General features: G+C 35.8%; 2 protein-coding genes and 1 pseudogene across 4 annotated transcripts; 2 read left to right on the top strand and 1 right to left on the bottom strand.

Moving 5' to 3' along the window:
* Window positions 1-7,682: 7,682 nt before the first annotated feature.
* LOC144560577 (putative inactive DNA (cytosine-5)-methyltransferase DRM3) lies at window positions 7,683-13,577 on the bottom strand. 3 transcript variants are annotated; one of them, XM_078309808.1, is made up of 12 exons: window positions 13,380-13,576; window positions 13,232-13,284; window positions 13,021-13,146; window positions 12,589-12,685; window positions 12,209-12,255; window positions 11,918-12,037; window positions 11,494-11,581; window positions 11,060-11,181; window positions 10,531-10,633; window positions 10,042-10,130; window positions 8,969-9,945; window positions 7,683-8,372 (listed from the first exon to the last, which is right to left on the bottom strand). In XM_078309808.1, the coding sequence occupies exons 2-12, from the start codon at window positions 13,232-13,234 to the stop codon at window positions 8,117-8,119; spliced, it is 2,028 nt and encodes a 675-aa protein (XP_078165934.1). In that variant the 5' UTR covers window positions 13,235-13,284; window positions 13,380-13,576; the 3' UTR covers window positions 7,683-8,116. The 3 variants fall into 3 exon arrangements, with proteins under 3 accessions (XP_078165934.1, XP_078165935.1, XP_078165932.1); XM_078309809.1 differs by having other exon boundaries at window positions 13,408-13,574; XM_078309806.1 differs by having other exon boundaries at window positions 13,232-13,577.
* Window positions 13,578-14,761: 1,184 nt separating this feature from the next.
* LOC144560576 (potassium transporter 26-like) lies at window positions 14,762-19,220 on the top strand. Its single transcript, XM_078309805.1, has 9 exons — window positions 14,762-15,009; window positions 15,278-15,500; window positions 15,939-16,184; window positions 16,287-16,337; window positions 16,732-16,992; window positions 17,517-17,569; window positions 17,660-18,029; window positions 18,297-18,644; window positions 18,733-19,220. The coding sequence occupies exons 1-9, from the start codon at window positions 14,848-14,850 to the stop codon at window positions 19,197-19,199; spliced, it is 2,181 nt and encodes a 726-aa protein (XP_078165931.1). The 5' UTR covers window positions 14,762-14,847; the 3' UTR covers window positions 19,200-19,220.
* A 663-nt stretch (window positions 19,221-19,883) lies between these two features.
* LOC144560578 (alpha-xylosidase 1 pseudogene) lies at window positions 19,884-21,663 on the top strand (annotated as a pseudogene).
* The last annotated feature ends 1,599 nt before the right edge of the window (window positions 21,664-23,262 follow it).

Here is a 23,262-nt window from a genome sequence, read left to right as displayed (position 1 = left end):
AGTTCGGTTGGTGCCTCATGAATCATGCTTCAAGTAAAATATTTAAATTCTCTCATTAGCTCTTGAGAACTAATGGATTAATTATAAACCTGCAATGATATGAGAGTAAAGTCATCGTGAACATGCGTTCAACCCCTTCATTATTTTGCAAATTACAGAATGCTTGTAACAAACCGCTTGGTCGACTAGAACCAAAATATTTTTAATTACCATTTTAATAAATCAAAGTTTTAATCTTATCATGAAAATGTCAAAAATTGTCATCCATGCAGCTTGTACGTACATTTTTATTAATATTCAACATTAATTAAAAAATAACAGAATTATATTGTCCAGGTTTTCTGAGTATTTATAAAAATATCCAGACTGATCATTATTTGACTGGTTTTGAATTTTAATTAGGACTGGCCATTTTTTGGCCGGTCAAGAGTTTTTTTTTTTGAAATATTTGTTAAAATACTTCTCTTGATGTATAATTAGCATAATTATACTAAAATGCTCTAAATTACTGGAAATTATGTTAAATTACATTAAAACACGCCAAATTAGGCTGATTTTGTGCCATCTTTCATAAATCATAAAAAATAGTAAAAACATTCCAAACATAGTAAAAATTGGGATTCTACAAGTTCATTATATAACCAATTTATTGATACTTAGATCGAAAAATAGAAATGAAAATCTTAATCGGAACTTCAACTCAAGTTTTGAGGCTCTTCCCTTTGGTTTTTTGGCAATTTTGAACTCCGAAAAGGGCAAAACCATCACCAACGCGTATATCTTTTTGCAAGCTTTCCAAAAAGTGGTAATTTGCTGAAATCAGACAATCAAGCACCGTTTTATAGTCGTTTGAAGTTTCATCGTCGTTTTTCACATTCTCAGTGAAGATATTGTTGGGTTTTGCGCGGTGCTAATCCAAAACCCCTTTTAGGCTTAAGTTGCGGAATGACCGTAGAACAAAAATTTCTACAGCCAACTTAAGCTCAGGATTAAACGGGGTATGTCAGGAAACTTTCCAAGGCGGTCCACCTTCAGTATTCCTTTGGCATCAAAACCCAATTTAATCATTTTACAGATCTACTCCATGATTGATTTCTAAAACTTTAATCTACTTACCAATTAAATAGATTAATATAGCATATTTATACCTTGTTTCCAAATCACAGTTGGAATGCAGACCGAGCGAGTAGAGCCTCACTAGGGAAGGAATCGACTCGGAGTATCACACGTGTGATACCTCTATCGGTTATCCACCAGGACTAACCAGAGAGCGGTTTGTTTCTTCTGCCAGAAATACCGTAAACCGCGGAATTCTGCAAAAACACTATTCACAGGGAAAAAGACGAAAACCCGTAAACACGAATTTTCGGTTGCTCAGTTTCATCAATATGCAAAACTGACATACCGCTAAATTTGGTAAAACACTATTCATCAATCCCGTAAATATACTCCATAACAACCCGCAAGATTATACGTCAAGTACGTATAACTTTCTTTTCTCAACCGAAACACTATTTGGGAGAGAAACCGAGAAAGAGAGAAAATACCGATTCGTTTCTGCACGAAAAGATACATGTGAATGTGCATATATATATCTTTTTCTCTCTACCCCTCCACCCCTATTTATAGTGTTTAGATTCGGTTGCAAAAGACCAAAATGCCCTCCAAGTTCGGCCTATTTACAAGATATGACATTGACACCTCATCCTTTTATATGTGAAATGACCAAAATACCCCTTCCACACCCTTCCACATTCTTCTCCATGCTTCTACACATGCAAGGTGGCATAGGTGTGAAATGACCATTTTGCCCTTGTGGATAGGATTGATGACATGTCATCTGGATAGGATCAATGACGTGTCATGCGGATAAGGTCGAATCTGAAAAGACCCGAATGCCCTCGGCCCGAACACAAATAATATTCGTATAATTATTCTGAACAATTATATATATATTTTTCTTTCGGTTATTTGTTTCGGTGTCGATGACGTGTCATCTGGATAGGATCGATGACATGTCATGCGGATAAGGACGAATCTGAAAAGATCTGAATGCCCTCGGCCCGAACACAAATAATATTCGTATAATTATTCTGAATAATTATATATATTTTTCTTGCGGTTGTTGTTTCGGTAATTTATACAATGTGTCCTGCACATTTATAAATTAACCGGTTAACTTTTATACAACGTGTCATACACGTTTATAAATTAACCAATGTTTTTGCTTGTTATTTTTACATAACATTTATAATTTAATTATAACATGTATAATTAATTATAACCATCTTATCATTGATCATAACCAATTTATAATCAATCAAAATAAGATTCTCCGATTAACTCCTATATGGTGTGACCCAATAGGATCTGTGTTATGTTGGTAAATAGAGTTAAAACCGTTTTAACTTCTATAATCATGGGTGGCGTCTGGCAACACATCATGACCATCCAATTACACAGATGATGCTGTACTGTACAATATCACGATCCAGTAAACAATTTACTTGTGTCTGTTCTTCTGTCTCATAGCTATCAGATTAGTTTCAAGGTAGATGTGTGTCATCCTTGCTAACTTAATCTTTTCTTGATCTTGAGCAGATTATCAAATATAATTACTCTTGTAATTATACCGCTAGCAGATAATCTTACTCTATCAAGGGGCCCAGTGATGCTATAGCTCGTATAGAGATACGAGGGACAAATAGTATTCTTGGTAAACTATCACTTCCTCAGCTAAGCTATACATATGGAAAAGCTACCGTTATTACTGCTTTTTACGGACAGCGGTGGATAACAATCACACATACATATTTCTCAGTGGGAACGATAAATACCTCATACTGTAGAACGTGACACTGAATGAAAACATAAATGACACGAACACAATTCTATTTAATGTTTCATTCGGGGTCTGTCAAATACCATGTTCCTAGAACATGTATCTATGTGATTAAAATGACATCTCGTGTCAGGTGGTTTGTAAAACTTAACCATCTTTTAATCCACATACTAACCTTATCGCGGTAATTAGTGTTCCTGCTAATTACCTTGGTCAGTGACCTTTTAAGAGTATATATCATCTATATTATGGAGTTTCACAATTTCAGTCATGAACTCGAAATGATCCATAAATTCAATAATACTCAAGGCAACAAAATGATATATAAATCATCCAATTCATGAACAAAGCTTTATGATAAATTATCGTATTATTGACTTCTAAATTATTACACTAACAGATATTGTCTCTCTTAGTCTAATTTAGTGTAATTTTGACATATTTGAACATATTTTAGTATAATAATGCTAATTATATATATAAAAAATAATCTAACAAATATTTAAAAAAAAAAAACCTCTTGATAGGCTAATTAAAATTCAAAACCTGCTAGTATGGATATTTTTATAAATACTTAGCTAAGCTGGATATATCTATATAATTTATATTTAATGTTGGATATTAATAAAAATAGCGGCAGCTTGTAGCTTCCGAGAGCTTGGTAGCCTAAAAAAAGGGGGCTAGGAAAAGGAAATTTACCCCATTAATTCTTCTAATTTAATTTTGCTAGTAATAGATATAAGTTTAGGAATTAGGTTTGGAGTAGGACAACTCATGATCAACAGTAGATCAAATTGTGTCTAAATTGTTTCAAAATTATATCAAATTGAACCAAATTTGTATCAAATATCTCTAAAAAAAAAAAAAAAGTTACCGAAAGCGATGTAATGTCAGAATTTTAAATTTTTATGATCGTAAGTTCGTAACTAAGGTGTTGTTCGGCTGGGATCGATGATTAAGGGGTTGAGGATTAACACCTTAAGCTGTTCTAAGAAGCTAGTGTTCGGCAATTTAAAGATTAAGATTGGAAAAGGATTATGCACAAAGAAAATATATTTTATTATGTAACAAGGGTAAAAGACGAATATATCCTTATTTAATTGTTATGTAATAAAAATATAAATTGATGACGTTTATTATTTCATTGTTTATTTCACAATATATCTCGTTCACAAATTTAAAGTCAAATTAATTTAAAAAGGAAAAGAAACATGAATTTAAACAAAAATGAAATTTGGTGAAAAGTTATCAAAATATTGTGAATATTTTCTTCCATGTATTCAAATATCAACCAAAAATAAAAATAAAAATTAGACAAAGTTCAAAATTGTAAATCGTGGCTCATCAGAGAATTCTCCTTGGCTTGATACTCTCTATTAATGTCTTTCTTCTCTCACCCTCCCCGCCACCACCACCAATCCTTGCCCTTAATGGCCCCTTGTAGCACCTTTTCTTTTTCTCTTCTCTTCTGTCACTATATCCATGGGTAGCAGCACCTTTCTTCTTTCAATCACCGACGAGTCTGCTACGGAGGCCACAAAACACCAACGAGTTTGCTGCTACTCTTCAAGATAAGTAGAGTTTCTCGGCCCCTGTGGCATAGTTCGTTACTGCAATCACCGGCAAGTCCTCTACGGAGGCCACAAAAACTGGGTAAATGGGATCTCGATAGATAGAGCATCTCGAGACGAATTCATCCATAGCATCGGATGAACGAGTTTTCCATTACAATCGCCGACGAGTTAGCTACGGTGGCTAGGGAGAAAATGAAAAGAGGCTTAAGGAGCTTCTACGAAACCGTTCGAAAAGAGAGAAGAAATGATAGAAAACAATTAAATAATGAAAAGTGGCTCAAGTAGCACCTCAGCTGAGGGTAGAATCGTAAAACAAAATACTTTTTTGAGCTCTAAGGAGGGCTGATTCTTAAGGAAGGGGGGAGGCTTCCTTAAGATTTGACACTAAGGAGGGATGCTTAATCTTCCATAAGGAAGAGTTGTTCGTTAAGATTAAGGTGGATTAAGAAGCTAAGGAGCTCTAAGGAGCCCAGCCGAACAACGGTCTCTGATGACTCGCTGGGATACGCCTCTGACATGCCTGGATACGCACCAGCGCTATTGGTGTGAACCGCACATGAACCGTGCCAAAAACACAAATTTTATGGCGCCAATGAAGAATCGAACCCAGGGCCTTTCGAACCAGTGCCACAACCTTTACCACTACAGTACTTCACTTTTGATGTTAGAACCCAATAGCTTTTATATTTAATATATAACTAAAAATTTTGATATTTGATTTATATAATGACAGTATTTAATTAATAATATAATATAATAGACGTATCGTATTCTTGATTTTTAAAAATTGTCGTATCGCCGTATTCGTATCGTATCCAATACGATACCCGTACTCGTATCCATGCAACATATCTTGTATTTCATTTGGGTTTTCATTAATTCGAGTTCCATCAAATGTGCAGTGGTCGGGAATTCGCAGCCTCCAAGATATCTCATATCTTGAGTGACTTCTTGGAAAATCTCAACCGTTCAAATACGTTTTGCACGACTCTCAAAGCTCAAATAATACTGGTCTCTAGGCTATCCCCGAATAGGCACCGGACACGTCTCGGTCACGCAAAATATGTGATATCTCAGAGGATACGCACTCGTTGGTCGGTGGATGAACGAACAGCTCATTGCAAGATATGTTGTGAACATAACTCTGCTGCTAGGCTTATAGCGAGTGAAAGTTGATGAACAAAAGGAATGTTAGAATGCTACACGGTTATCTGATTCTGAATAGAAATTGGCCCAGATTATCATGAGAATTCAACATGGCAAAAAGAAAGGTATATAGCGTGAGCTTGCCTTCCGGAATGATATATTAATTGAACTTGTTAGTGTCTTTGTGTATTTTTTAGCCAGACTGTGTCATATTGTATAAATTTCTTTTATGTCAAATTTGGTGCTCCATGGATTGAAAATTAAATATATATCATCTCAATAAAGTAATGAAACTAGTTTTCCTCTATCCAATTCAACTGAATCAGACGATTTTCGACTGAAAAATTCCGGCCGGACTCAATTAATAAAAATAGGCTCAGACCTAGGGGGTGTAAACGAGCTGGCTCGGGCCGAGCTGGGCCTTAGCTCGGCTCATTTATTTTGGCCCGAGTCTGGACCGAGCGAGCTGGACTTAGGTCATCCGAGACCAAAAACCCCTGGTTCGCTCGTGACAAGCCAGCCCGAGCTAGCTCGCTAGGCTTTATTGGGCTACTATTATGCAAATTCAAAAATATAAAAATAAGAAAGCTCATTCAAAAAATTTAAGAAATCGTTCAGCAGACACATCTTGAAGCAACTGAAGCCCATATCATTTCTTCTCAGACCAAAAATACATCAATTTTGCATAATTGCGCCTTTGAAAATGAGACTGGACTTAAAATTATACGGGGCTAAATCCTAAATCCACTGTAGCTTAACGAGCCGAGCTAGCCCGGTCCAAGTTGACAGCCAGCCCGAGCTAGCTCGCGAGCTGACGAGCTGGCTCGCTAGGCTTTATTGGGCTGCTATTATACAAATTCAAAAATATAAAAATAAGAAAGCTCATTCAAAAAATTTAAGAAATCGTTCAGCAGGCACATCTTGAAGCAACTGAAGCCCATATCCTTTCTTCTCAGACCAAAAATACATCAATTTTGCATAATTGCGCCTTTGAAAATGAGACTGGACTTAAAATTATACGGGGTTAAATCCTAAATCCACTGTAGCTTAACGAGCCGAGCTGGCCCGGTCCAAGCTGACCCCTGGCTCAGCTCGTTTATTTTGGCCCGAGCCTGAGCCGAGCTGGCTCGTTAACAGCTCGGTCCACTACCGAGCGAGCGAGCTAGAGGCGAGCCGCGAGCTGTTTTGACAGCCCTACTCAGACCCAGTTAATTCCGACCCGACTCAACCGAGTCAACTCAAATCAGCCGATTTTTCAAACTTGATATTCTATGATTTTTTCTGTGTTGAATTTGATGCTAAAGCTAGCTAAATATCAGTTAATTTGCTGTCATAGTGTCATGTGACAGTTACGAAGTTGGTGCGGAATACATTTTCGCTGCTACTTTTGAATAGAATGAATTGGATGATTTGTTATATCATCTTGTTACTTGAATTTGATTGTTTTATAGATCATTTGAGTTGTGGACTTTAAATTGTGGAAATCCATAAATATAATAAGATAATAACTCTAAATTATCTCTAATCAAATTAATTTGCAAAAAACAGTAATTACCGTAATAAGATTTTTGGTATCAAAATCACTCAAATCTAGCTATTTCTTAGAATTTTTGAAAATCACTATTTTTTATGTTTTAGAATTTTCTAAAAAACAACGATTTTGTACATATCTTGAAAAATAATAAAAAAAAATTCAAAAAATATAAAATTTAATCTCCAAACATATATTAATATGAAGATCAAGTTAACCAACTTAAATCAACTTTGCACTTTGAATCCAACGATTTAAAGTCCAACGCACATAAAAACCTATAATTATATATCAAGCAATTTGTGTTGAGCTCGGACGAGCAAATGAAATGGTTTTGAATTCTACCTCCAGCTAACCAAAAATCTTATCAATAAGCTGAGCTCAACCAAGATTTGAATTGATCTCGAACGAGTCAACGAGCTACAAGTTTTTCTTGCAACCCAACGTCCAACTACACATTCAGGAAATTACAGGATAAGACATTATATACTAATACCAAACTAGGTTATAAAATTTTAACGAACAAAAAGCACCAAACTAGGTCATACTATTACCACCAAAATAGAAAATTAAATAAATGCTAACAATAAAGAAAAACTACATGCTGCTTATTATAAGATAAGGTAAAGGCATAGCTTTGATAAGACACAATTACACAACCTATTAGGCAGTCAATCCCTAGGTGGATTGTAGGCGCATGGTCATTAGTTTATTACAAAAAAAGATTATAAAGCTAATACAAACTAGGTCATACTATTACCACTAAATTAACTAAACCGACTATCCTAATTAGATACTTCTAATAATCAAGCTCCTAAATTGCGAAACAAGGCATGCACACAACAAAATTGAACCCCAACAAACACCCATTTCATTAAGGGGTTGCTACATGCACAACCATTATTCCCAACTAGATAATTAAGAAATAATGTATTATTTCCTCCAGACTTTTCTTTTTGAAGGTTAACGGCAAGTGCTATTTCCACCGAAGTTGCTACACAAAATATTATTAGCACAAAATACTCAGTTATTCTTGCTCATCATGCTCCTGACTCGCTGAACAACACGAACAAATTCGAAGAACAAGTTCGAGTCTATCCCTACAAGCCCATTTAAAGCATTGCTTCCTCTACCACCACCAGCTGTTAAATCGGGTGCACCAATGATCAAATCGAACCCACCAAACTCTCTGATCAAATCCTCCAGCAATTGGATTGTCAATTTTGATATATCCGCCAGTTGTCTCAGCTCTCCCCTCCGTTCAGTGTTGCTCCACCACCTGCCAAGAATTATGAAAAACAGTAATGGTACCCACATTTAAGGGGGTCTTGATCCCCTAAAGTAACCCAATTTTTGAGTTTGCATCCGGACCGTACGATCAGAATCCAGACCAATTTGACCCAAGGTGGAATGCACGGGGTCCCTTTGATATTCAAGTCAAAACAGATCAGATGGTCCGGATCCAAACTCAATATTTGGGTTACTTTAAGGGGATTTGAATTCCATTTAAGGGGAGAATTCATGTATACCCCTAAAAATCTTCGAAATTACATATTCCCCCCTTTAAATTTCATAATATCATATTTACCCTTCTAAATTCCAAAAACTCACAAATTTACCCATTATGTCTTTTCTATTAAAACTCATTTTAATTTTATAAAATACCCATTTTACCCTTTATTAAAAAAAATATATGTAGCATGTTTCAGAAAAATGTCAGCCTTCTAATTGGTCGGTTTCTGAGGGTAAATTTCTAATTTCTCTACTTCTGTACTTAAAGAGTGAAAATTAGGTATATACTTGTAAGCGTCAGAAGTAGAGAAGTAGAGAAGCAGTTGTTTGGTTGCTTAAGATGGTTACAGGTTGGTCTTTTACCTCTTCAAGATAGTTCGATTGATCTCGGATGACTCGACTGAGACCAAACATTTGAAGTGTATCCCGAGTCGATGCAGAGCAACTTCAGCGCCGCCAATCCCACTAAAGATTGACAGAACCCGTATACCATCCGGGTAAATATTCTTCAATGGAGAGAGAATGTACCCAATCGTGTCAGTCTGAAAGCATTGGGTCATGGCCTTCAGACGACCCCACTTGTCAGCACCCATTACACTGCTGTGGTTCACCGGATAGCCCATGACCAGCTCGAGTTGTTGCGGGTCAAGCGGGCCAAGTTTATTCTCTCCTACCCAAATTAGGTTATAAGCGTTGCATTTGTTGAGGATATTGGTCTGACTTTCACGCGAGGGGGCCCCGAGGGAGTCTCTGATGGTCTTCTCCAGTTGCTTGCAGAGTTGATCAATACCGACCATCTCAAATTCAATCATGCCATTTAGTTGCTTCCGTGGGTCCCACGATGGCCACCACTTGCGTAAATATGGCATCACTCCCTCGATATTTGTTGGAGGCCTCGGCTTTATGTGGTGCCGTGTCTCAGTTGGAAGGTTGTGGATGTAGCCTTCTTTTCTTACCACAGCTGAGAAGGATTGCGAGTTGACGAATTCAGGCTCAATGTTGTAGAGAAATTGAGAGAGTTCGCGCCACGTTGCATGTGAAACAGCAAGCGTACTTCCGTAGATAAAGAATGGGGGACCTGGTGCAGCGCGGGCCCCAGTCATCCCTCTGTTGAATGGAAATGTGGTGCTGTTGGGATGAATTTGATTAAACGGGTTGTCGGGCCCGGTTTTGTGTATAAAGATGTTTTTAGCTCTTTTATTGGGTCGGGCTCCGCCTTCATTGTTATTGTTTTCATAGTAGAAACCGGAATTTGAGGTTGAAGGTTTGTAACTCGTTTCACCATTTGATGTTGAGAAGTTGGTTTCTCTTCTGACATTCGCTACCCTAGTGAACACATACTGTAGCATGAAAAGAAACCAATATTAAGATTTATATAGGTAGTATTTATAAATGGGCAAGCTAATTATAAAGTTGGCAGGAAATAAAATTTTCACCTCTTTACAGTCTTCAACATCATTAGTGCCAGCTGTCAATCGACTAGCCAAAATGGAATCAGCAAGCTCCGTGACAGGTACATGTGCACCTGTAAATGTAATAGAAGATAATTGTATTCAAATCTAACTCGGGTCAAAGTGAAATCAAAAGACAAAAAGGGAAGGGGGATATATTGACAACCATATTTATTTGACAACTACGACAACTAACAAAATGATTACCAAAATCAAATAAGCATAATTGAAAAATACGTTCTCTTTAGAATAGATAGGTTGTGTATCAAAATTAGTGCAAGTTAAGAATCATTTGATCTTTGATAATCTCTTGATTCAGTCTACCATTATCAAAGATCAAATGATTCTTAACATGCACATGGAGACTGAACCAAGAGAAGGCAAATAACTAAGATCAAATGATTCATACAATTTCAGCCAGTATACCAAATTGGCAAATCCAATATAATAAAAGAAGTATAGCCTATTACTAACCAAAGTTTTCAATTGCAAACGAAACTTCTTTCTCGGTGAAACCCATTTGGAGCAAATATAATGTTTTTTCCACAACACCATATAAATTATCAGCATTGCTTTCCTACCAAGTAGTAGACAAGAATTTACAAGTAGGATTTTTTATAATGAAGAAAGCAACAAAACAATATTGAGCCCAGGGGGCAATTTTCAAAAACAGTAACATGACCAATTAAAAACAGCAAAATGTTGGAAACTCATGTCCCCATGAACGAAAAGAAATGGTCAGAATTATTATGCAAATGGTCATGTTATTCACAGAAATTGAATAGTTAAGCGGTATTAGTTATACAAACAGTTGTAGGACATTTTCAACATGGCATATTAATATGTTATATGGAAGATAAGATGGTCAGAAATGCTATGAAAAATGCTATATTATCCACACATATTGAACAGTTGATCGGTATGAGTTATATAAACATTTTTATAACATTTTCATAAAGGTACATTAATATTTAATATATTATATACAAGGTGAAAGAACAACCTCATCTAAGCTCACATTGCCGCTAATTGAAGGTTTGGTTTCATTTTCGTCTTGGAAATCTCCTCCTGTTGTTTGAGCAGTTACAATGTGGTCTACAAGCTGTTCCATAGGAGCTTCTGCCCCTGCAATTTTAACAGTAGATAAATTGTTGCTGCTGATTGCAAAGAGATACTAGATTTCTAAATCAATTTTATCTCAAGCACACTTAAGCAATCACTTCATCTGCGCAAATTAACTTTTAAAGAATTCATAATGCCTCAATAAGCCAAATTTCTGTCATCATACATTTCTACCCAAAAACAAAAAAAAAAAGTTAAAAAGCCTAGTCACTTGGTACTGGCACATGCTGGTAATGGATCCCACTGGAATATAACAAAAATCAAATACTGCAATGTTTGATAACTACTAAAGTCCTTAAAAGAATAAGCACAAACCAAGCTGTTGTAGAGCCAAATCAACTTCTCGCCCTGAGAAATTCATACTGAGTAGAAATGAGCGTTTTTCTGTATTAGCAACAGAAGGCTGAAAAATAAAACAAAAAAACAAATAAATAAATTCATGTAATAAGACAAATTTTGTAGAATATTGAGACTATAGATTAAGAGATAGTTCAGAGTAAGAGAAATTATATGCAATTAAACTTGATCTGTCGAAAACTTATCCTCCACAATTGTGCAACTGAACAGCAAATAAGAAAAATGCCAGTACCAACGGTATTGCCCTAACTGGAATAGTACATGGAATACTCTATACTGCTGCATTACATTGAATAAAATATTAACTCCTAAAACCAAGGTGATAGTACTGTAAAGAGTATCAGACATGCTATGTTATCCTTGGTGCTAAACAAATAGTGACCTTGGAATCCAGGTTATTTTCTGTGACAGGCCCATGTGGTGCTTGCACTTCCTCATCATCATCTGAACTGAAAAGACCTTCAAGCGAACTTGACAATTCTGCCCCTCGTTTCTCCAGAGCCTGATCCGCTTGAAACAAATTCTCAAAATCAATATTTAGGATACCTTTTGTAATTTTCTTTTCGCTAGAAATTGTATGAGGCTTGCAAGAGCCTCAATTAAACAATAAAATGCAAATAAAAACACAAAAAGCTTGAATATCAGAAAAAAAAAAAACCAAAAATTGCCTTACTGAATATGTAAACAAAGTCTCTAGCAGACTATTAGCATCACCATCTCCTGAGAAGTTACAAAACAAATATGTGATATCAATTTATAAATCAATAATGAGAGAATCATGTAGAAACAATAAAATATTACCAAACTCCAGATCCATAAATCTACAAAGAACAATAGAAACGTAATATTCAGCAAGAGATTCAGTCCCCTTTTCCTCTTATAAGTTTGAGCACCAAATGAGTAGTTGCCTAAAGAGGCTGAGGGTTTAATGAGGTCAAATAATTGAAATTTGGTTAAAACTCAATTGGGTGAACTCCAGGCTATCTGGTCACACACCAAACTATGGCAAATAGATTTAGTATGATGTATACATTACAATAAAAAATGGAATACCATTTTCCTGGAGCACTTTATCTACTAGTGCTGGGGAGAAACCCATCCCAATAAAGTTCAACCTCAAGTGGCTCACTGACGAGCTGGGCCCAGCTTCCTACATAAGTAGTTAAAGAAGAATAGTTTTATCACTGCTCCTAGTGCAACCTAACTTGTTCGAAGCAGGCTGTATTGTGTTAGTGTTTTCCATAAGAGATCTTTTTCAACCTGTTATGATAGTTTGTCTCTAATGCATATCATTTTTTTCAATCCTAGATAGCCTTAACACATTTTTTTAAAGCAATATTACCATTCGTCATAATTCATTGGGGTCTAAATAAGGCTTCAAACATTTCTTCAGATCAAGTAGTTGCATGTAAGGATTATTCAGAGCGGCAAAAGTGTGCGATACTATGATAAAAACAACAAGTCATAATTTTTAAATAAATATACCTCCTTTACTTGAATTGGCTCAGAACTAGTGTCTATATCCAACGGTTCAGCCTTCGGCAGTACTGGTAACACAGCAATGTTACTAGTGGGGACCCCACCACTGTCGTTGATTTCTTCTATTTTAACCTACAATGCAATGCAGTAAAAGTCTTCAGTAATCGGCAACGAATCAATCAATTGGAAATGATCTAATCAGATTTTAAATTGATACCATGTCTTTATTCAAGCTTATTTCCTTGAAAACCTGAACCTTTGTTATAAGTCCTGAAAAAGTTGACATTTTACATCTTCAATACAGAAATAATGAGCAACAAAAGTTAGGCAAAATACAAAGAGGGAAGTTAGAATAAGAGAAACACGATTCGATTATTGCGAAATTTTCCAAACCGACTGGCCGCGTTTTGGGCGAAACAACGCTTGAATCGGAAGAGACTCGCCTTCTGAGCTATCGCCGATTGTTTCGTTCGTGATTGATCGATTAAAATTCTTACTGATTCTTCATGCAATTTTGATTGATGGTTGGAAGAGAGGTTTTGCTTTACTGTGACTGAACTGTGATGGATAGTTGGGCTCCTAAGAGGTGAAAGAAGATGATGGTTTATAAATGGGCTCCTAAGGATTTTGGGCTGTACATTAAGATTTTTATTGGGCCAGGCATTATATATATATATATTTTTTTATTTAATTGGACTATGAGCTGTAAATTAAAGATATAAATTATCTAGAGTGAGGCTATTATGCTATGAATGTGTACATAACATTAGTTTGAACTATAAATTAATATTTTTATTTTTATTAATTAAACAGTAATCTGAATTGTTTAACATAGCCTCCTATTGCTACTAACTTTCAAAAAAATAAAAAAAATAAAATAAGAGTTTGGATGAAGATGATATCATGACCTAAACAAGTATCAATCTGCAATCAATGAGAATAATCGGATTAGCAGCTAAATAATCGATTTAGCTGTATATCTAAATTTTGGCAGCATATCTAAAAATTAAAAAAAGTATAACAAAAAAATATAATAATATAGATATCTACTTAAATAAAACAATATAAATAAAATATTGTATAAATCAACCGTACTGAAACATATTTAAAACATATCTAAATTTGATTCGTAACTTGTTTGAGCTACATATAAAACATATCTAAAATTATAGATCATAATTTGTTGAATAATTTTCAATCCTGCTAATTAATTTGATGCGTAACTTATTTGAGCTATATAAATCAGACCTAAAATTTGCTCTCTATATTTTGATCAATCCTTAATTAATTTGATGCGTAACTTATGTGAGCTATATAAATCAGACCTAAAATTTGCTCTCTATATTTTGATCAATCCTTAATTAATTTGAAGTATAAATAATTAAGCTCCTTTTTTATTATCTTGTTATAAATAGATACATTTTGCCTGCTAATACGAGTTGGGAATTCCTAAAATTAGCGGAGAACCGTACGATCTCCATCAAATGATTCAGATCAAATACGATGTTCAATCAAACGGGTCAGCTTAAATAAGTAGCAACCGCCAGCAGGATCCAATTGTTACACGTGAATTTCTCGATGGATTTCCAGTGGTAAAAAAATGGACAGACATTGCCTATAGACGCTCTATAATTAGTGCTTCCGCGTAAAAACTAAATATTAATAGGTGAAAATGGAAGCTAGTGCATTAACTACCTTGCCTTGCCTGGTGCAATCCACCTTCTCTGCTTTAATTTCTCTTACACGCCTTGCCCCTCTCTGTAGTTTGTATTCTCTCTCTCTCTTGCTATTCTACAATAGCACAAAGAGGGGAAGATTGACAAACAAACGAAGATGGCTGAAGAGAAAAATGAAACCATAGTCGAGGTCCTGGCACATGATGATGATGGTAATGAAGGAGAAGAGGGAGAGGTTACGGCTGATTCTGAGAAGCCGAGACTCAAGAAAGGCTTCAGCTTCACCAAGGCTTACCAGATGCCCCAACGACACACAAAGGTTGTGGTTTTATTTTTATTTTTATTTTTTAGTTTTTTTGTGATTAGAGCAAAGGGTATACATGCATAGATAAAATATATCCATGATCAATAGGGAAAATTTTCTATAAATTAACTTTGAAAAAGCAATTAAAATGATATTTAGTGTGTTTACTTGATTCATTACATAAGAATAAGGCGCCAAATTACAATATGAATTATAGATGTGACAGCTGTTTTTACAGTAGAAAATCTGACTCCGGTATCGTATCTGAAATGAAACAATGCAGGCATTTACGACACTGGAGACGATTGTGCTTGGATACCAGTCTCTCGGTGTAGTGTACGGGGATCTCGGAACATCCCCGCTCTATGTTTTCTCATCCATCAAGCTGTCTGAGCCAACAGAGAGGGACCTTTTGGGAATACTTAGTATTATATTCTGGACCCTTACATTGATGGGACTCCTTAAGTATGTGCTCATTGTTCTTCGGGCTGACGATCATGGAGAAGGTACTGATTTTTTTCTAAAATTTGAAAATAATTATTCATCAAATCAACTTGAAATTTTACATTTGCTTTCGAGTTTCTGTTGATGTTATTGAAAGTACCTTTTGCTCAGTACTCGTCATTGTCATTTTAATTTTGAAGATGAGGCTTCTTTATAAGGCAAATAGTTTCATGTAATTAGGCAGATAGATTTCATGGAGGAAATTATTTATGTTTATGGGTATATTCTAGTTAATTCCATAAAAAATATCTCTTTTCTCAATTCTAGTACGTCTTTTTCATATCAAATCTACTTAGACTCTCTTGTGATATGATTCCATTTTATGGAGAAAATGCGGAAGAAATTTTTCATCAAATTAGAAAATGAGAAGGAATGATGCTATAGGAAAATGTCCACATCTCAGTATGTACTTGTCTTCTAACATTTGATTGTTTTTAAAGGTGGGACCTTTGCTTTGTACTCGTTACTGCGGCAACATTTGAATTTCAAATCAGAGATGGTGATGTCGTTAAAAAGTCTGGATTCTGATGCCAATTTGCAATTCCATAGCACAAGAAGCTCAATTCAGTCGAAAGCAAAAAGGTTCTTAGAAGAGAGCTTTATTGCACAGAAAATTATCACTTATATAGTTCTACTCGGTACATGCATGGTCATAGGTGATGGTGCCCTCACTCCGGCTATTTCAGGTATACTTCATAGTAAAATGCACATATACTGTTCATTTTTCTCTGAAAATTTTTCCTTCATTGTTGGGTATATATGTTGACTCCCATTTTGTAATTTTACAGTTCTATCAGCAGTGCAAGGAATTCAATCCAGATCCCCCAAAATTACCCAAAGTAAGTACCTGAATAACTTTTCTTTATGTTAATAAATAAGTGGGAGGTTTGGACTTTGGACTGGTGCCGCTGGTACTCAACCTGGTAGACAATATTCATGCAGCAAAAATCTGTGATTTTGGAAACATGATCAACAAGCAAGTATTTTTTAATATTGAATTCTTCACCTCATTTATACTAATAGTTTTATCAGATTTTAATTTGAATTATAGTGACTCAAGTTATATTAGACATGATCTGTTTAACTTAAGTGTCTTATTCTTATTTGGCTCCAAGATCACTGCACAATTCTTTAATTATATATATTTCTTTTAGTTCTTAAAGTACATGAATTAAAAATTGTACATTAAATAACTAGTCAATTTTATTAAGATTACATATATTGCTATTACAGATGATGTGGTGGGGCTATCGGTGGCAATATTGTTGTTACTATTTTTGTTCCAAAGATTTGGTACCAGTAAAGTGAGCTTCTCCTTTTCTCCAATCATGATCCTTTGGTTCGGATTCACTGCTCTTATTGGGTTGTACAACATCATCAAATACTACCCTCCAGTGCTAAAGGCAATATCGCCTCACTACATGTTTTATTTCTTTGCTGATCAGAAGAGCAAAGGATGGACATTGCTAGGAGCAATTGCACTTTGCATTACTGGTATAGTACCAAACTATTTTGTGTATTAGCCAGAATGGTGTTCTAGCTTATTATTCGTCCTTACATAAGTTTAAAGAAATTAAACTTAGAATTAAATTGATGGAAATATTAGAACAAAATCTAGTTTGGACACTTCATAACATAACTTGGTGGTTAAATTTCCTGGGATTAGGCAATGCATTTAGGTTTGTAAAATATAATTGAAGTGAATTTCTAGTGTATACCGAGCTTTCAAAAAAGGAATCTCAAGTAATTCACCCAGTGATCAATAACTTAAAGAAAAATGTCTTGAAACTTTTTATTGCCCTCTCTGATCCATCCATTTGTATTGTGAAGTTCAACTAAGAGCAATCACACTTGTTTAGGGATTTCATGTTTAGAATATCAAGCTTTATATTTAGTAAACATGTAGAAATTGTAAAGCAGGCGATTGCCGACAACCTTCAAAAAAAGAAATTGTAAAGCATACGAAAATATATCAGGATGTTCACAAGACTAATTGATAAAATAAAAATCGTCAACAGGTGCTGAAGCAATGTTCGCTGATTTAGGCCACTTCAGCAAGGGTGCAATTCAGGTATAATTGCACAATTTCTGCATATTATCAATGGGAAAATGTCAAACTTGCTCTTGCTTGTTCATATTAACTTCTTCTTCTTTTTTTCAGTTTGCTTTCTGTTCCATGGTGTATCCAGCTCTGATCCTAGCATATGCCGGCGAAGCAGCATATCTGATAAAGCACCCTGACCAATTGTCCACGGCATTCTATAGCTCGGTACCAGAACCAGTATTCTGGCCCATGTTCATAGTGGCCACCTTAGCTGCTGTAGTTGCGAGTCAGGCTCTGATATCAGCAAGCTTTTCTATCATCAGGCAGTCGATTGCCTTGGGTTGCTTCCCGAGGGTTACCATGGTTCACACATCCGAAAAGCATGAGGGGCAGGTTTATTCTCCGGAGGTCAACTACTTTCTGATGATTGCTTGTATCTTGATCACCGTCGGATTCAAGGGCGGTGCTGAGATTGGAAATGCATTTGGTCAGTGCTGCTTTTTCTTAACAGTTTCATATCTTATGGTATTTGTTTTCTAAATCAGGATATACTTTCAAATAATCAAGAGTGTTCTCAAATCTCAAATCTAACAACAATCTTTTTTGCATATATAATTACAAATTATATAGGAGAAATTTTTATTTTTCACTAATTGAAGCTTATGTTATTCTTATACAAATAAGGTCGTTTCATAAGGAATGACATGGGGTTTGAGTCATATAATAAGAAAACTTCTGTTTACCTATGCTACAGGTGTGGCAGTGATATGGGTGATGCTAATCACAACATTTCTACTAACGGTGGTGATGATTGTTATCTGGCAAACAAACATTGCACTTGCCCTTCTATTCTTCACTGTCTTTGTCATCATAGAAGGCGTGTACATGACATCCCTTCTGAATAAACTTGTCGAGGGAGGTTGGGTTCCGTTCGCTATCTCGGCAATTTTCATTGTTATCACTCTCACATGGACGTACGGCCGTAGAAAGAAGGCACAATATGAGGCCCAAAGGATGTTGGATCGGCAAAAGTTTGAAGAACTGATGGCATCTACCAGACGGGTGCCTGGTGTCTGTTTCTTTTGTACAGATCTCATGAATGGTACAGAATCATTGTTATTTTTTAAGAATTTATAGTTTATAATCATTGAAACATAACATGTGATGAATATGTGGCATGTGTCTTTTAGGCATCCCTCCGATCGTCCGGCATTATACAGAGCTGATTGGTAGCATCCGCAATGTGACAGTGTTTGTCACTGTCCGGACATTGCCGGTCCGATCCGTTCTACCAAGTGAACGGTTCAACATTGGCAAGTTGGGCCCAATGGGTGTATACAGATGCTTGGTACAATTCGGCTACATGGATGTCCACACCATGGAAGGAGATGAATTTGCGGAATCTGTCATAGCTGCGTTCAGAGATGCAACAGAAAACCAAGAGGAGAGGGAGATGCTCGATGCAGCCTTGCATGATGGTGTAGTATTTGTTTTGGGTCGTATCATACTCAAAATGACAGAGAAGCAGGGGTATATTAAGCAACGTATAATAAACAGTTTTTATAGATTCTTGCAGAAGAACTTCCGCTCGAATGTTGCAACGCTCCGGATTCCACCTGGCAAGCAGTTGCAAGTTGGAATGTTGTATGAGATATAACTTTTAGATTAAAATGTAATGTGTTTTCTTGTATGGAATACAAAATTTGATTTCATCAGAAGATTATACTTGACTACACCATGGAAGTGTTACGTGGTGGTTTCATTTTGTGTGTATATATGCAGATGCTATATTAGTTTAGGGAGGTTGATAATAGTCTTGGGAGATATTGGTGATAACTAGCTAAACGGCTCAGAGACGGATTCGGATCATCGATCGGGTTGTGTTTGGGTTATTTTATTTCAGATCTTTAGTGCCATAGTTAGATCTTGTGTCCAAATTCGGATTCTTGGCTTTAGTTTTAAATCGTCTAATTTTGAATGAACACAGATTCGAGTTAATTTGACTTTTAAAATTATTATATTTTAGTTAATTTTAAAATTGGATAGGGCTGTATTTGGGTTGTGTTGCACGGATAATTTATTTAATAAAAATAAGAGCCTCTCTGCATTCATGCACATAATTGTTGGCATTCAATTCTTTGGGGGAATTGGCAAAAGTGGACTGTTAAAGTACATCACAAATTTTTTTAAAATTTGAATAGACATCAGTGGACTCTTCATTCTTTTTTTTTTTTTTGGAACAGGATTTCACCAGTGTAGGTGGGGATATAAGAGCCTCTCTGTAGTAGAAGATGTGGTGGAAGGGTACAAAAAGGCGAACATCCCGTTAGATGTTATTTGGAATGATGACGACCACATGGATGCAGCAAAAGATTTCACATTAGACCCAATTAATTACCCTCGTTCAAAACTCCTCGAGTTTCTCAATGAAATCCACGCGCAAGGCATGAAATACATCGTGTTGATTGACCCCGGTATATCTGTTAATCCATCCTATGGTGTGTACCAAAGAGGTATGCAAAAGGATGTTTTTATAAAGCTAGATGGTCAGCCTTATCTAGCACAAGTGTGGCCAGGACCAGTATATTTCCCTGATTTTCTAAACCCAAACGGGGTCTCCTGGTGGATAGACGAGATTTCTCGGTTTCACCAACTGGTACCAGTCGATGGTTTGTGGATTGACATGAATGAGGCTTCCAACTTTTGTGCTGGTAAGTGTGTCATTCCAACTACACACAAATGCCCCGAAAAAATTTCCACAACTCCTAATTGGACATGTTGTTTGGATTGCAAGAATCTTACTAGTACTAGGTGGGACAACCCTCCTTACAAAATAAACGCCTCTGGAAAGAGTGCACCTCTAGGTTACAATACTATTGCCACTAGTGCCATGCATTATAATAGTGTTTTAGAGTATAACGCGCATAGTCTTTATGGGCTTTCTCATGCTATTGCCACACACAAGGCATTGTTAGGGCTTGACGGTAAACGACCTTTTATTCTTTCAAGATCAACTTTTGTCGGTTCGGGTTCGTATGCTGCACATTGGACAGGTGATAACAAGGGCACATGGGAAGATCTAAAATACTCAATCTCCACTATGCTCAATTTTGGTCTCTTTGGAGTGCCAATGGTTGGGTCTGACATTTGTGGGTTTTACCCGGCAGTAGTACCACTAGAGGAGATATGCAGTAGGTGGATTGAGCTTGGTGCCTTCTATCCATTCTCTCGAGATCATGCAAATTTTGCATCACCAAGGCAAGAGTTGTACCAATGGAACTCAGTTGCTAAGTCGGCACGAAATGCACTTGGCCTCCGGTACAAGTTATTACCCTATCTATACGTACACATTGATATATGAAGCACATCTCACAGGTGCACCTGTTGCTAGGCCGGTCTTCTTCTCTTTCCCTGAGTTCACTCCTAGCTATGGGCTCAGCACACAATTTATGCTGGGCCCAGGCATCATGATCTCACCGGTTCTTGAGCAAGGTGCCACATCAGTCAAGGCAATGTTCCCTCCAAGTACTTGGTACAACGTTTTTGACATGACCAAGGTAGTGATATCAAAAGACGCATCCTTAATAACCCTAGATGCACCCCTAAACGAGGTCAATGTGCATGTTTGCCAAGGCACAGTGCTCCCCATGCAACGTGGAGGTTTGATATCTAAGGAGGCGAGAAAGACACCATTTACACTTGTTATTGCTTTTCCGTATGGTACCGATGGAGCCGAGGCAAAAGGAAAGGTGTATGTAGATGATGACGAGAGACCTGAAATGAGTCTGGTAGAAGGAGAGGCAACTTATGTGGAGTTCACGGCGAATGTAAAGGGCAAAACGGTCACAATAATTTCTAGTGTACAAATGGGCACGTATAGTTTGTCAAAGGGATTGATGATTGATAAGGTGAGCGTCTTGGGTTTACAAGGGAAGGCAAAAGAGTTGGCAATTGAGGTAGATGGCATGCCTCTGGTTAACACATCAAGTGTTGAGTTTGATCATTTAGGTGAGGTGCAAGGATTGGTTGAAAGAGGAAATAATAAAGGAATGTTGGTTGAGGTAGGAGGGCTTGAATTGCCTCTTGGAAAGAGCTGCTCTATGTCTTGGAATATGGAATGATGGAATGAACATTTTATTTTTCTCATTTTTAGTTTTAATTGAAATTAGGATGACCCGCTAAGGTGCTGCTTCTTTTGTGAACTGAAATGTATGGTTATATTTTGAGGAATAAAAAAAAATTATAGCTCCATTTTCCCTTTTTTTAACTCATTTTGTTCTTGATGGCATGATTAATGAAAAATTATTTGCTGAAATTTGATAGGAGTTATTTAATGATTGTTTGGGAAGTCGGTATTCTTATAAATAAAAAGTTTGAATATTGTATTTTGTTATAAGATAAATTATTTTGCACCTCACACTGTATATTTTACTTCACGCTCATATCTTTGATTTTGAAGTAAATGACATATTGTACTTCACGCTTATATCTTTGTTTTTTAAGTTCCAACAATTGATCCAAATTGTTCAACATGATCTCTTTAATAAAATGTGTTTGAAGACAAAATTTTACATTTTTGGAATTGTTCTTCTATTTATTTAGAATTTTTTAAAATTACTTTTGTTCAAAAAAAAAATACAAGGAATTTTGGTTGATGAATAGCATATTATTAAAGCCTTTTTGGTTGGTGCAAATCTCATAAGAATACAAGGAATTTGGAGCTAATTGAGATAATTTTTTTATGGGCCGTTTGAATGGAGGGCCAAGCCCAACATGAGTAGAAACGGGCTCAGGCGTTGAAGCCCATTCTTTACCCACAACTTATCTCGTCCAAAAAATAAATACTCAAAATTTTAATCAAATCAAGATAAATATAGCATTTCTCTAAAATCAAATATATTTATATAATTAGATTTATTTATTTTTATTATGCATATTGCTTTTGCATCGTAGAATTTGTTTTAACTATGGAAGCATCAAGCATCTACGAAGCTTGACAAGCTTGTAATACTCATATTACTAATATGATTATTGGCCAATGTGATAGTATCCAAAATTGTATGATGGCAAGATGAAACCTTTTGTCGTTTGTTTGTTAAAATATTGATCTAATGATTATGTATTTTATCAGATTTTTTTTTTTTTTAATCTTCACATCAGTTGCGAAATCTTATAAGAACATCTCAGAAGGCTCCCTTGAATTATTTCCCTTTTTAGGCATACTTCAGAAATTGCTGTACAGTGGAGACTGTCCTATTAATTAGGATTTGTTTTGTGATTAATTAACCCAAGTATATTTATAATTAGTTTGCTTTTGTTGTAAGAAGGCTTATTGTTAAAATTATCATCTCACATGCGACTATTTTGTTATTTTCTCTCCGAGGACTGTTCAAAAGGCTCAATCTTATGAGAAATTACCGGATTTTCAAGTTCACAAAAATATGGAAACAAAAAAAAAAATTGATCCAAGTCAATGTTTTTAACCACGAAACTATTTTCTCTCTCCACAAATCTCTTTCGAAGAAAAGGAAAAACATACCCCTAACTCGCGCATTCACTATCAATTTCCTCATTTTTTTTGTTTTTTTAGCCGCTGATTTTGGAATTCTAAAACCGGAAAAAAAAATCCGGTTTTAGACTGAATTACCGGAAAAAAATTTCAGGTTTGGATAGATTTCGAAATCCTGCCCAACTTTAATTATTTTTTTTGGATATTTACA

Source organism: Carex rostrata, chromosome 10, assembly GCF_964058835.1.
Source record: "Carex rostrata chromosome 10, lpCarRost1.2, whole genome shotgun sequence".
Taxonomy (NCBI): domain Eukaryota; kingdom Viridiplantae; phylum Streptophyta; class Magnoliopsida; order Poales; family Cyperaceae; genus Carex; species Carex rostrata.
Note: the sequence above shows the minus strand (reverse complement) of the source record. Positions and strands in the feature narration are given on the sequence as shown.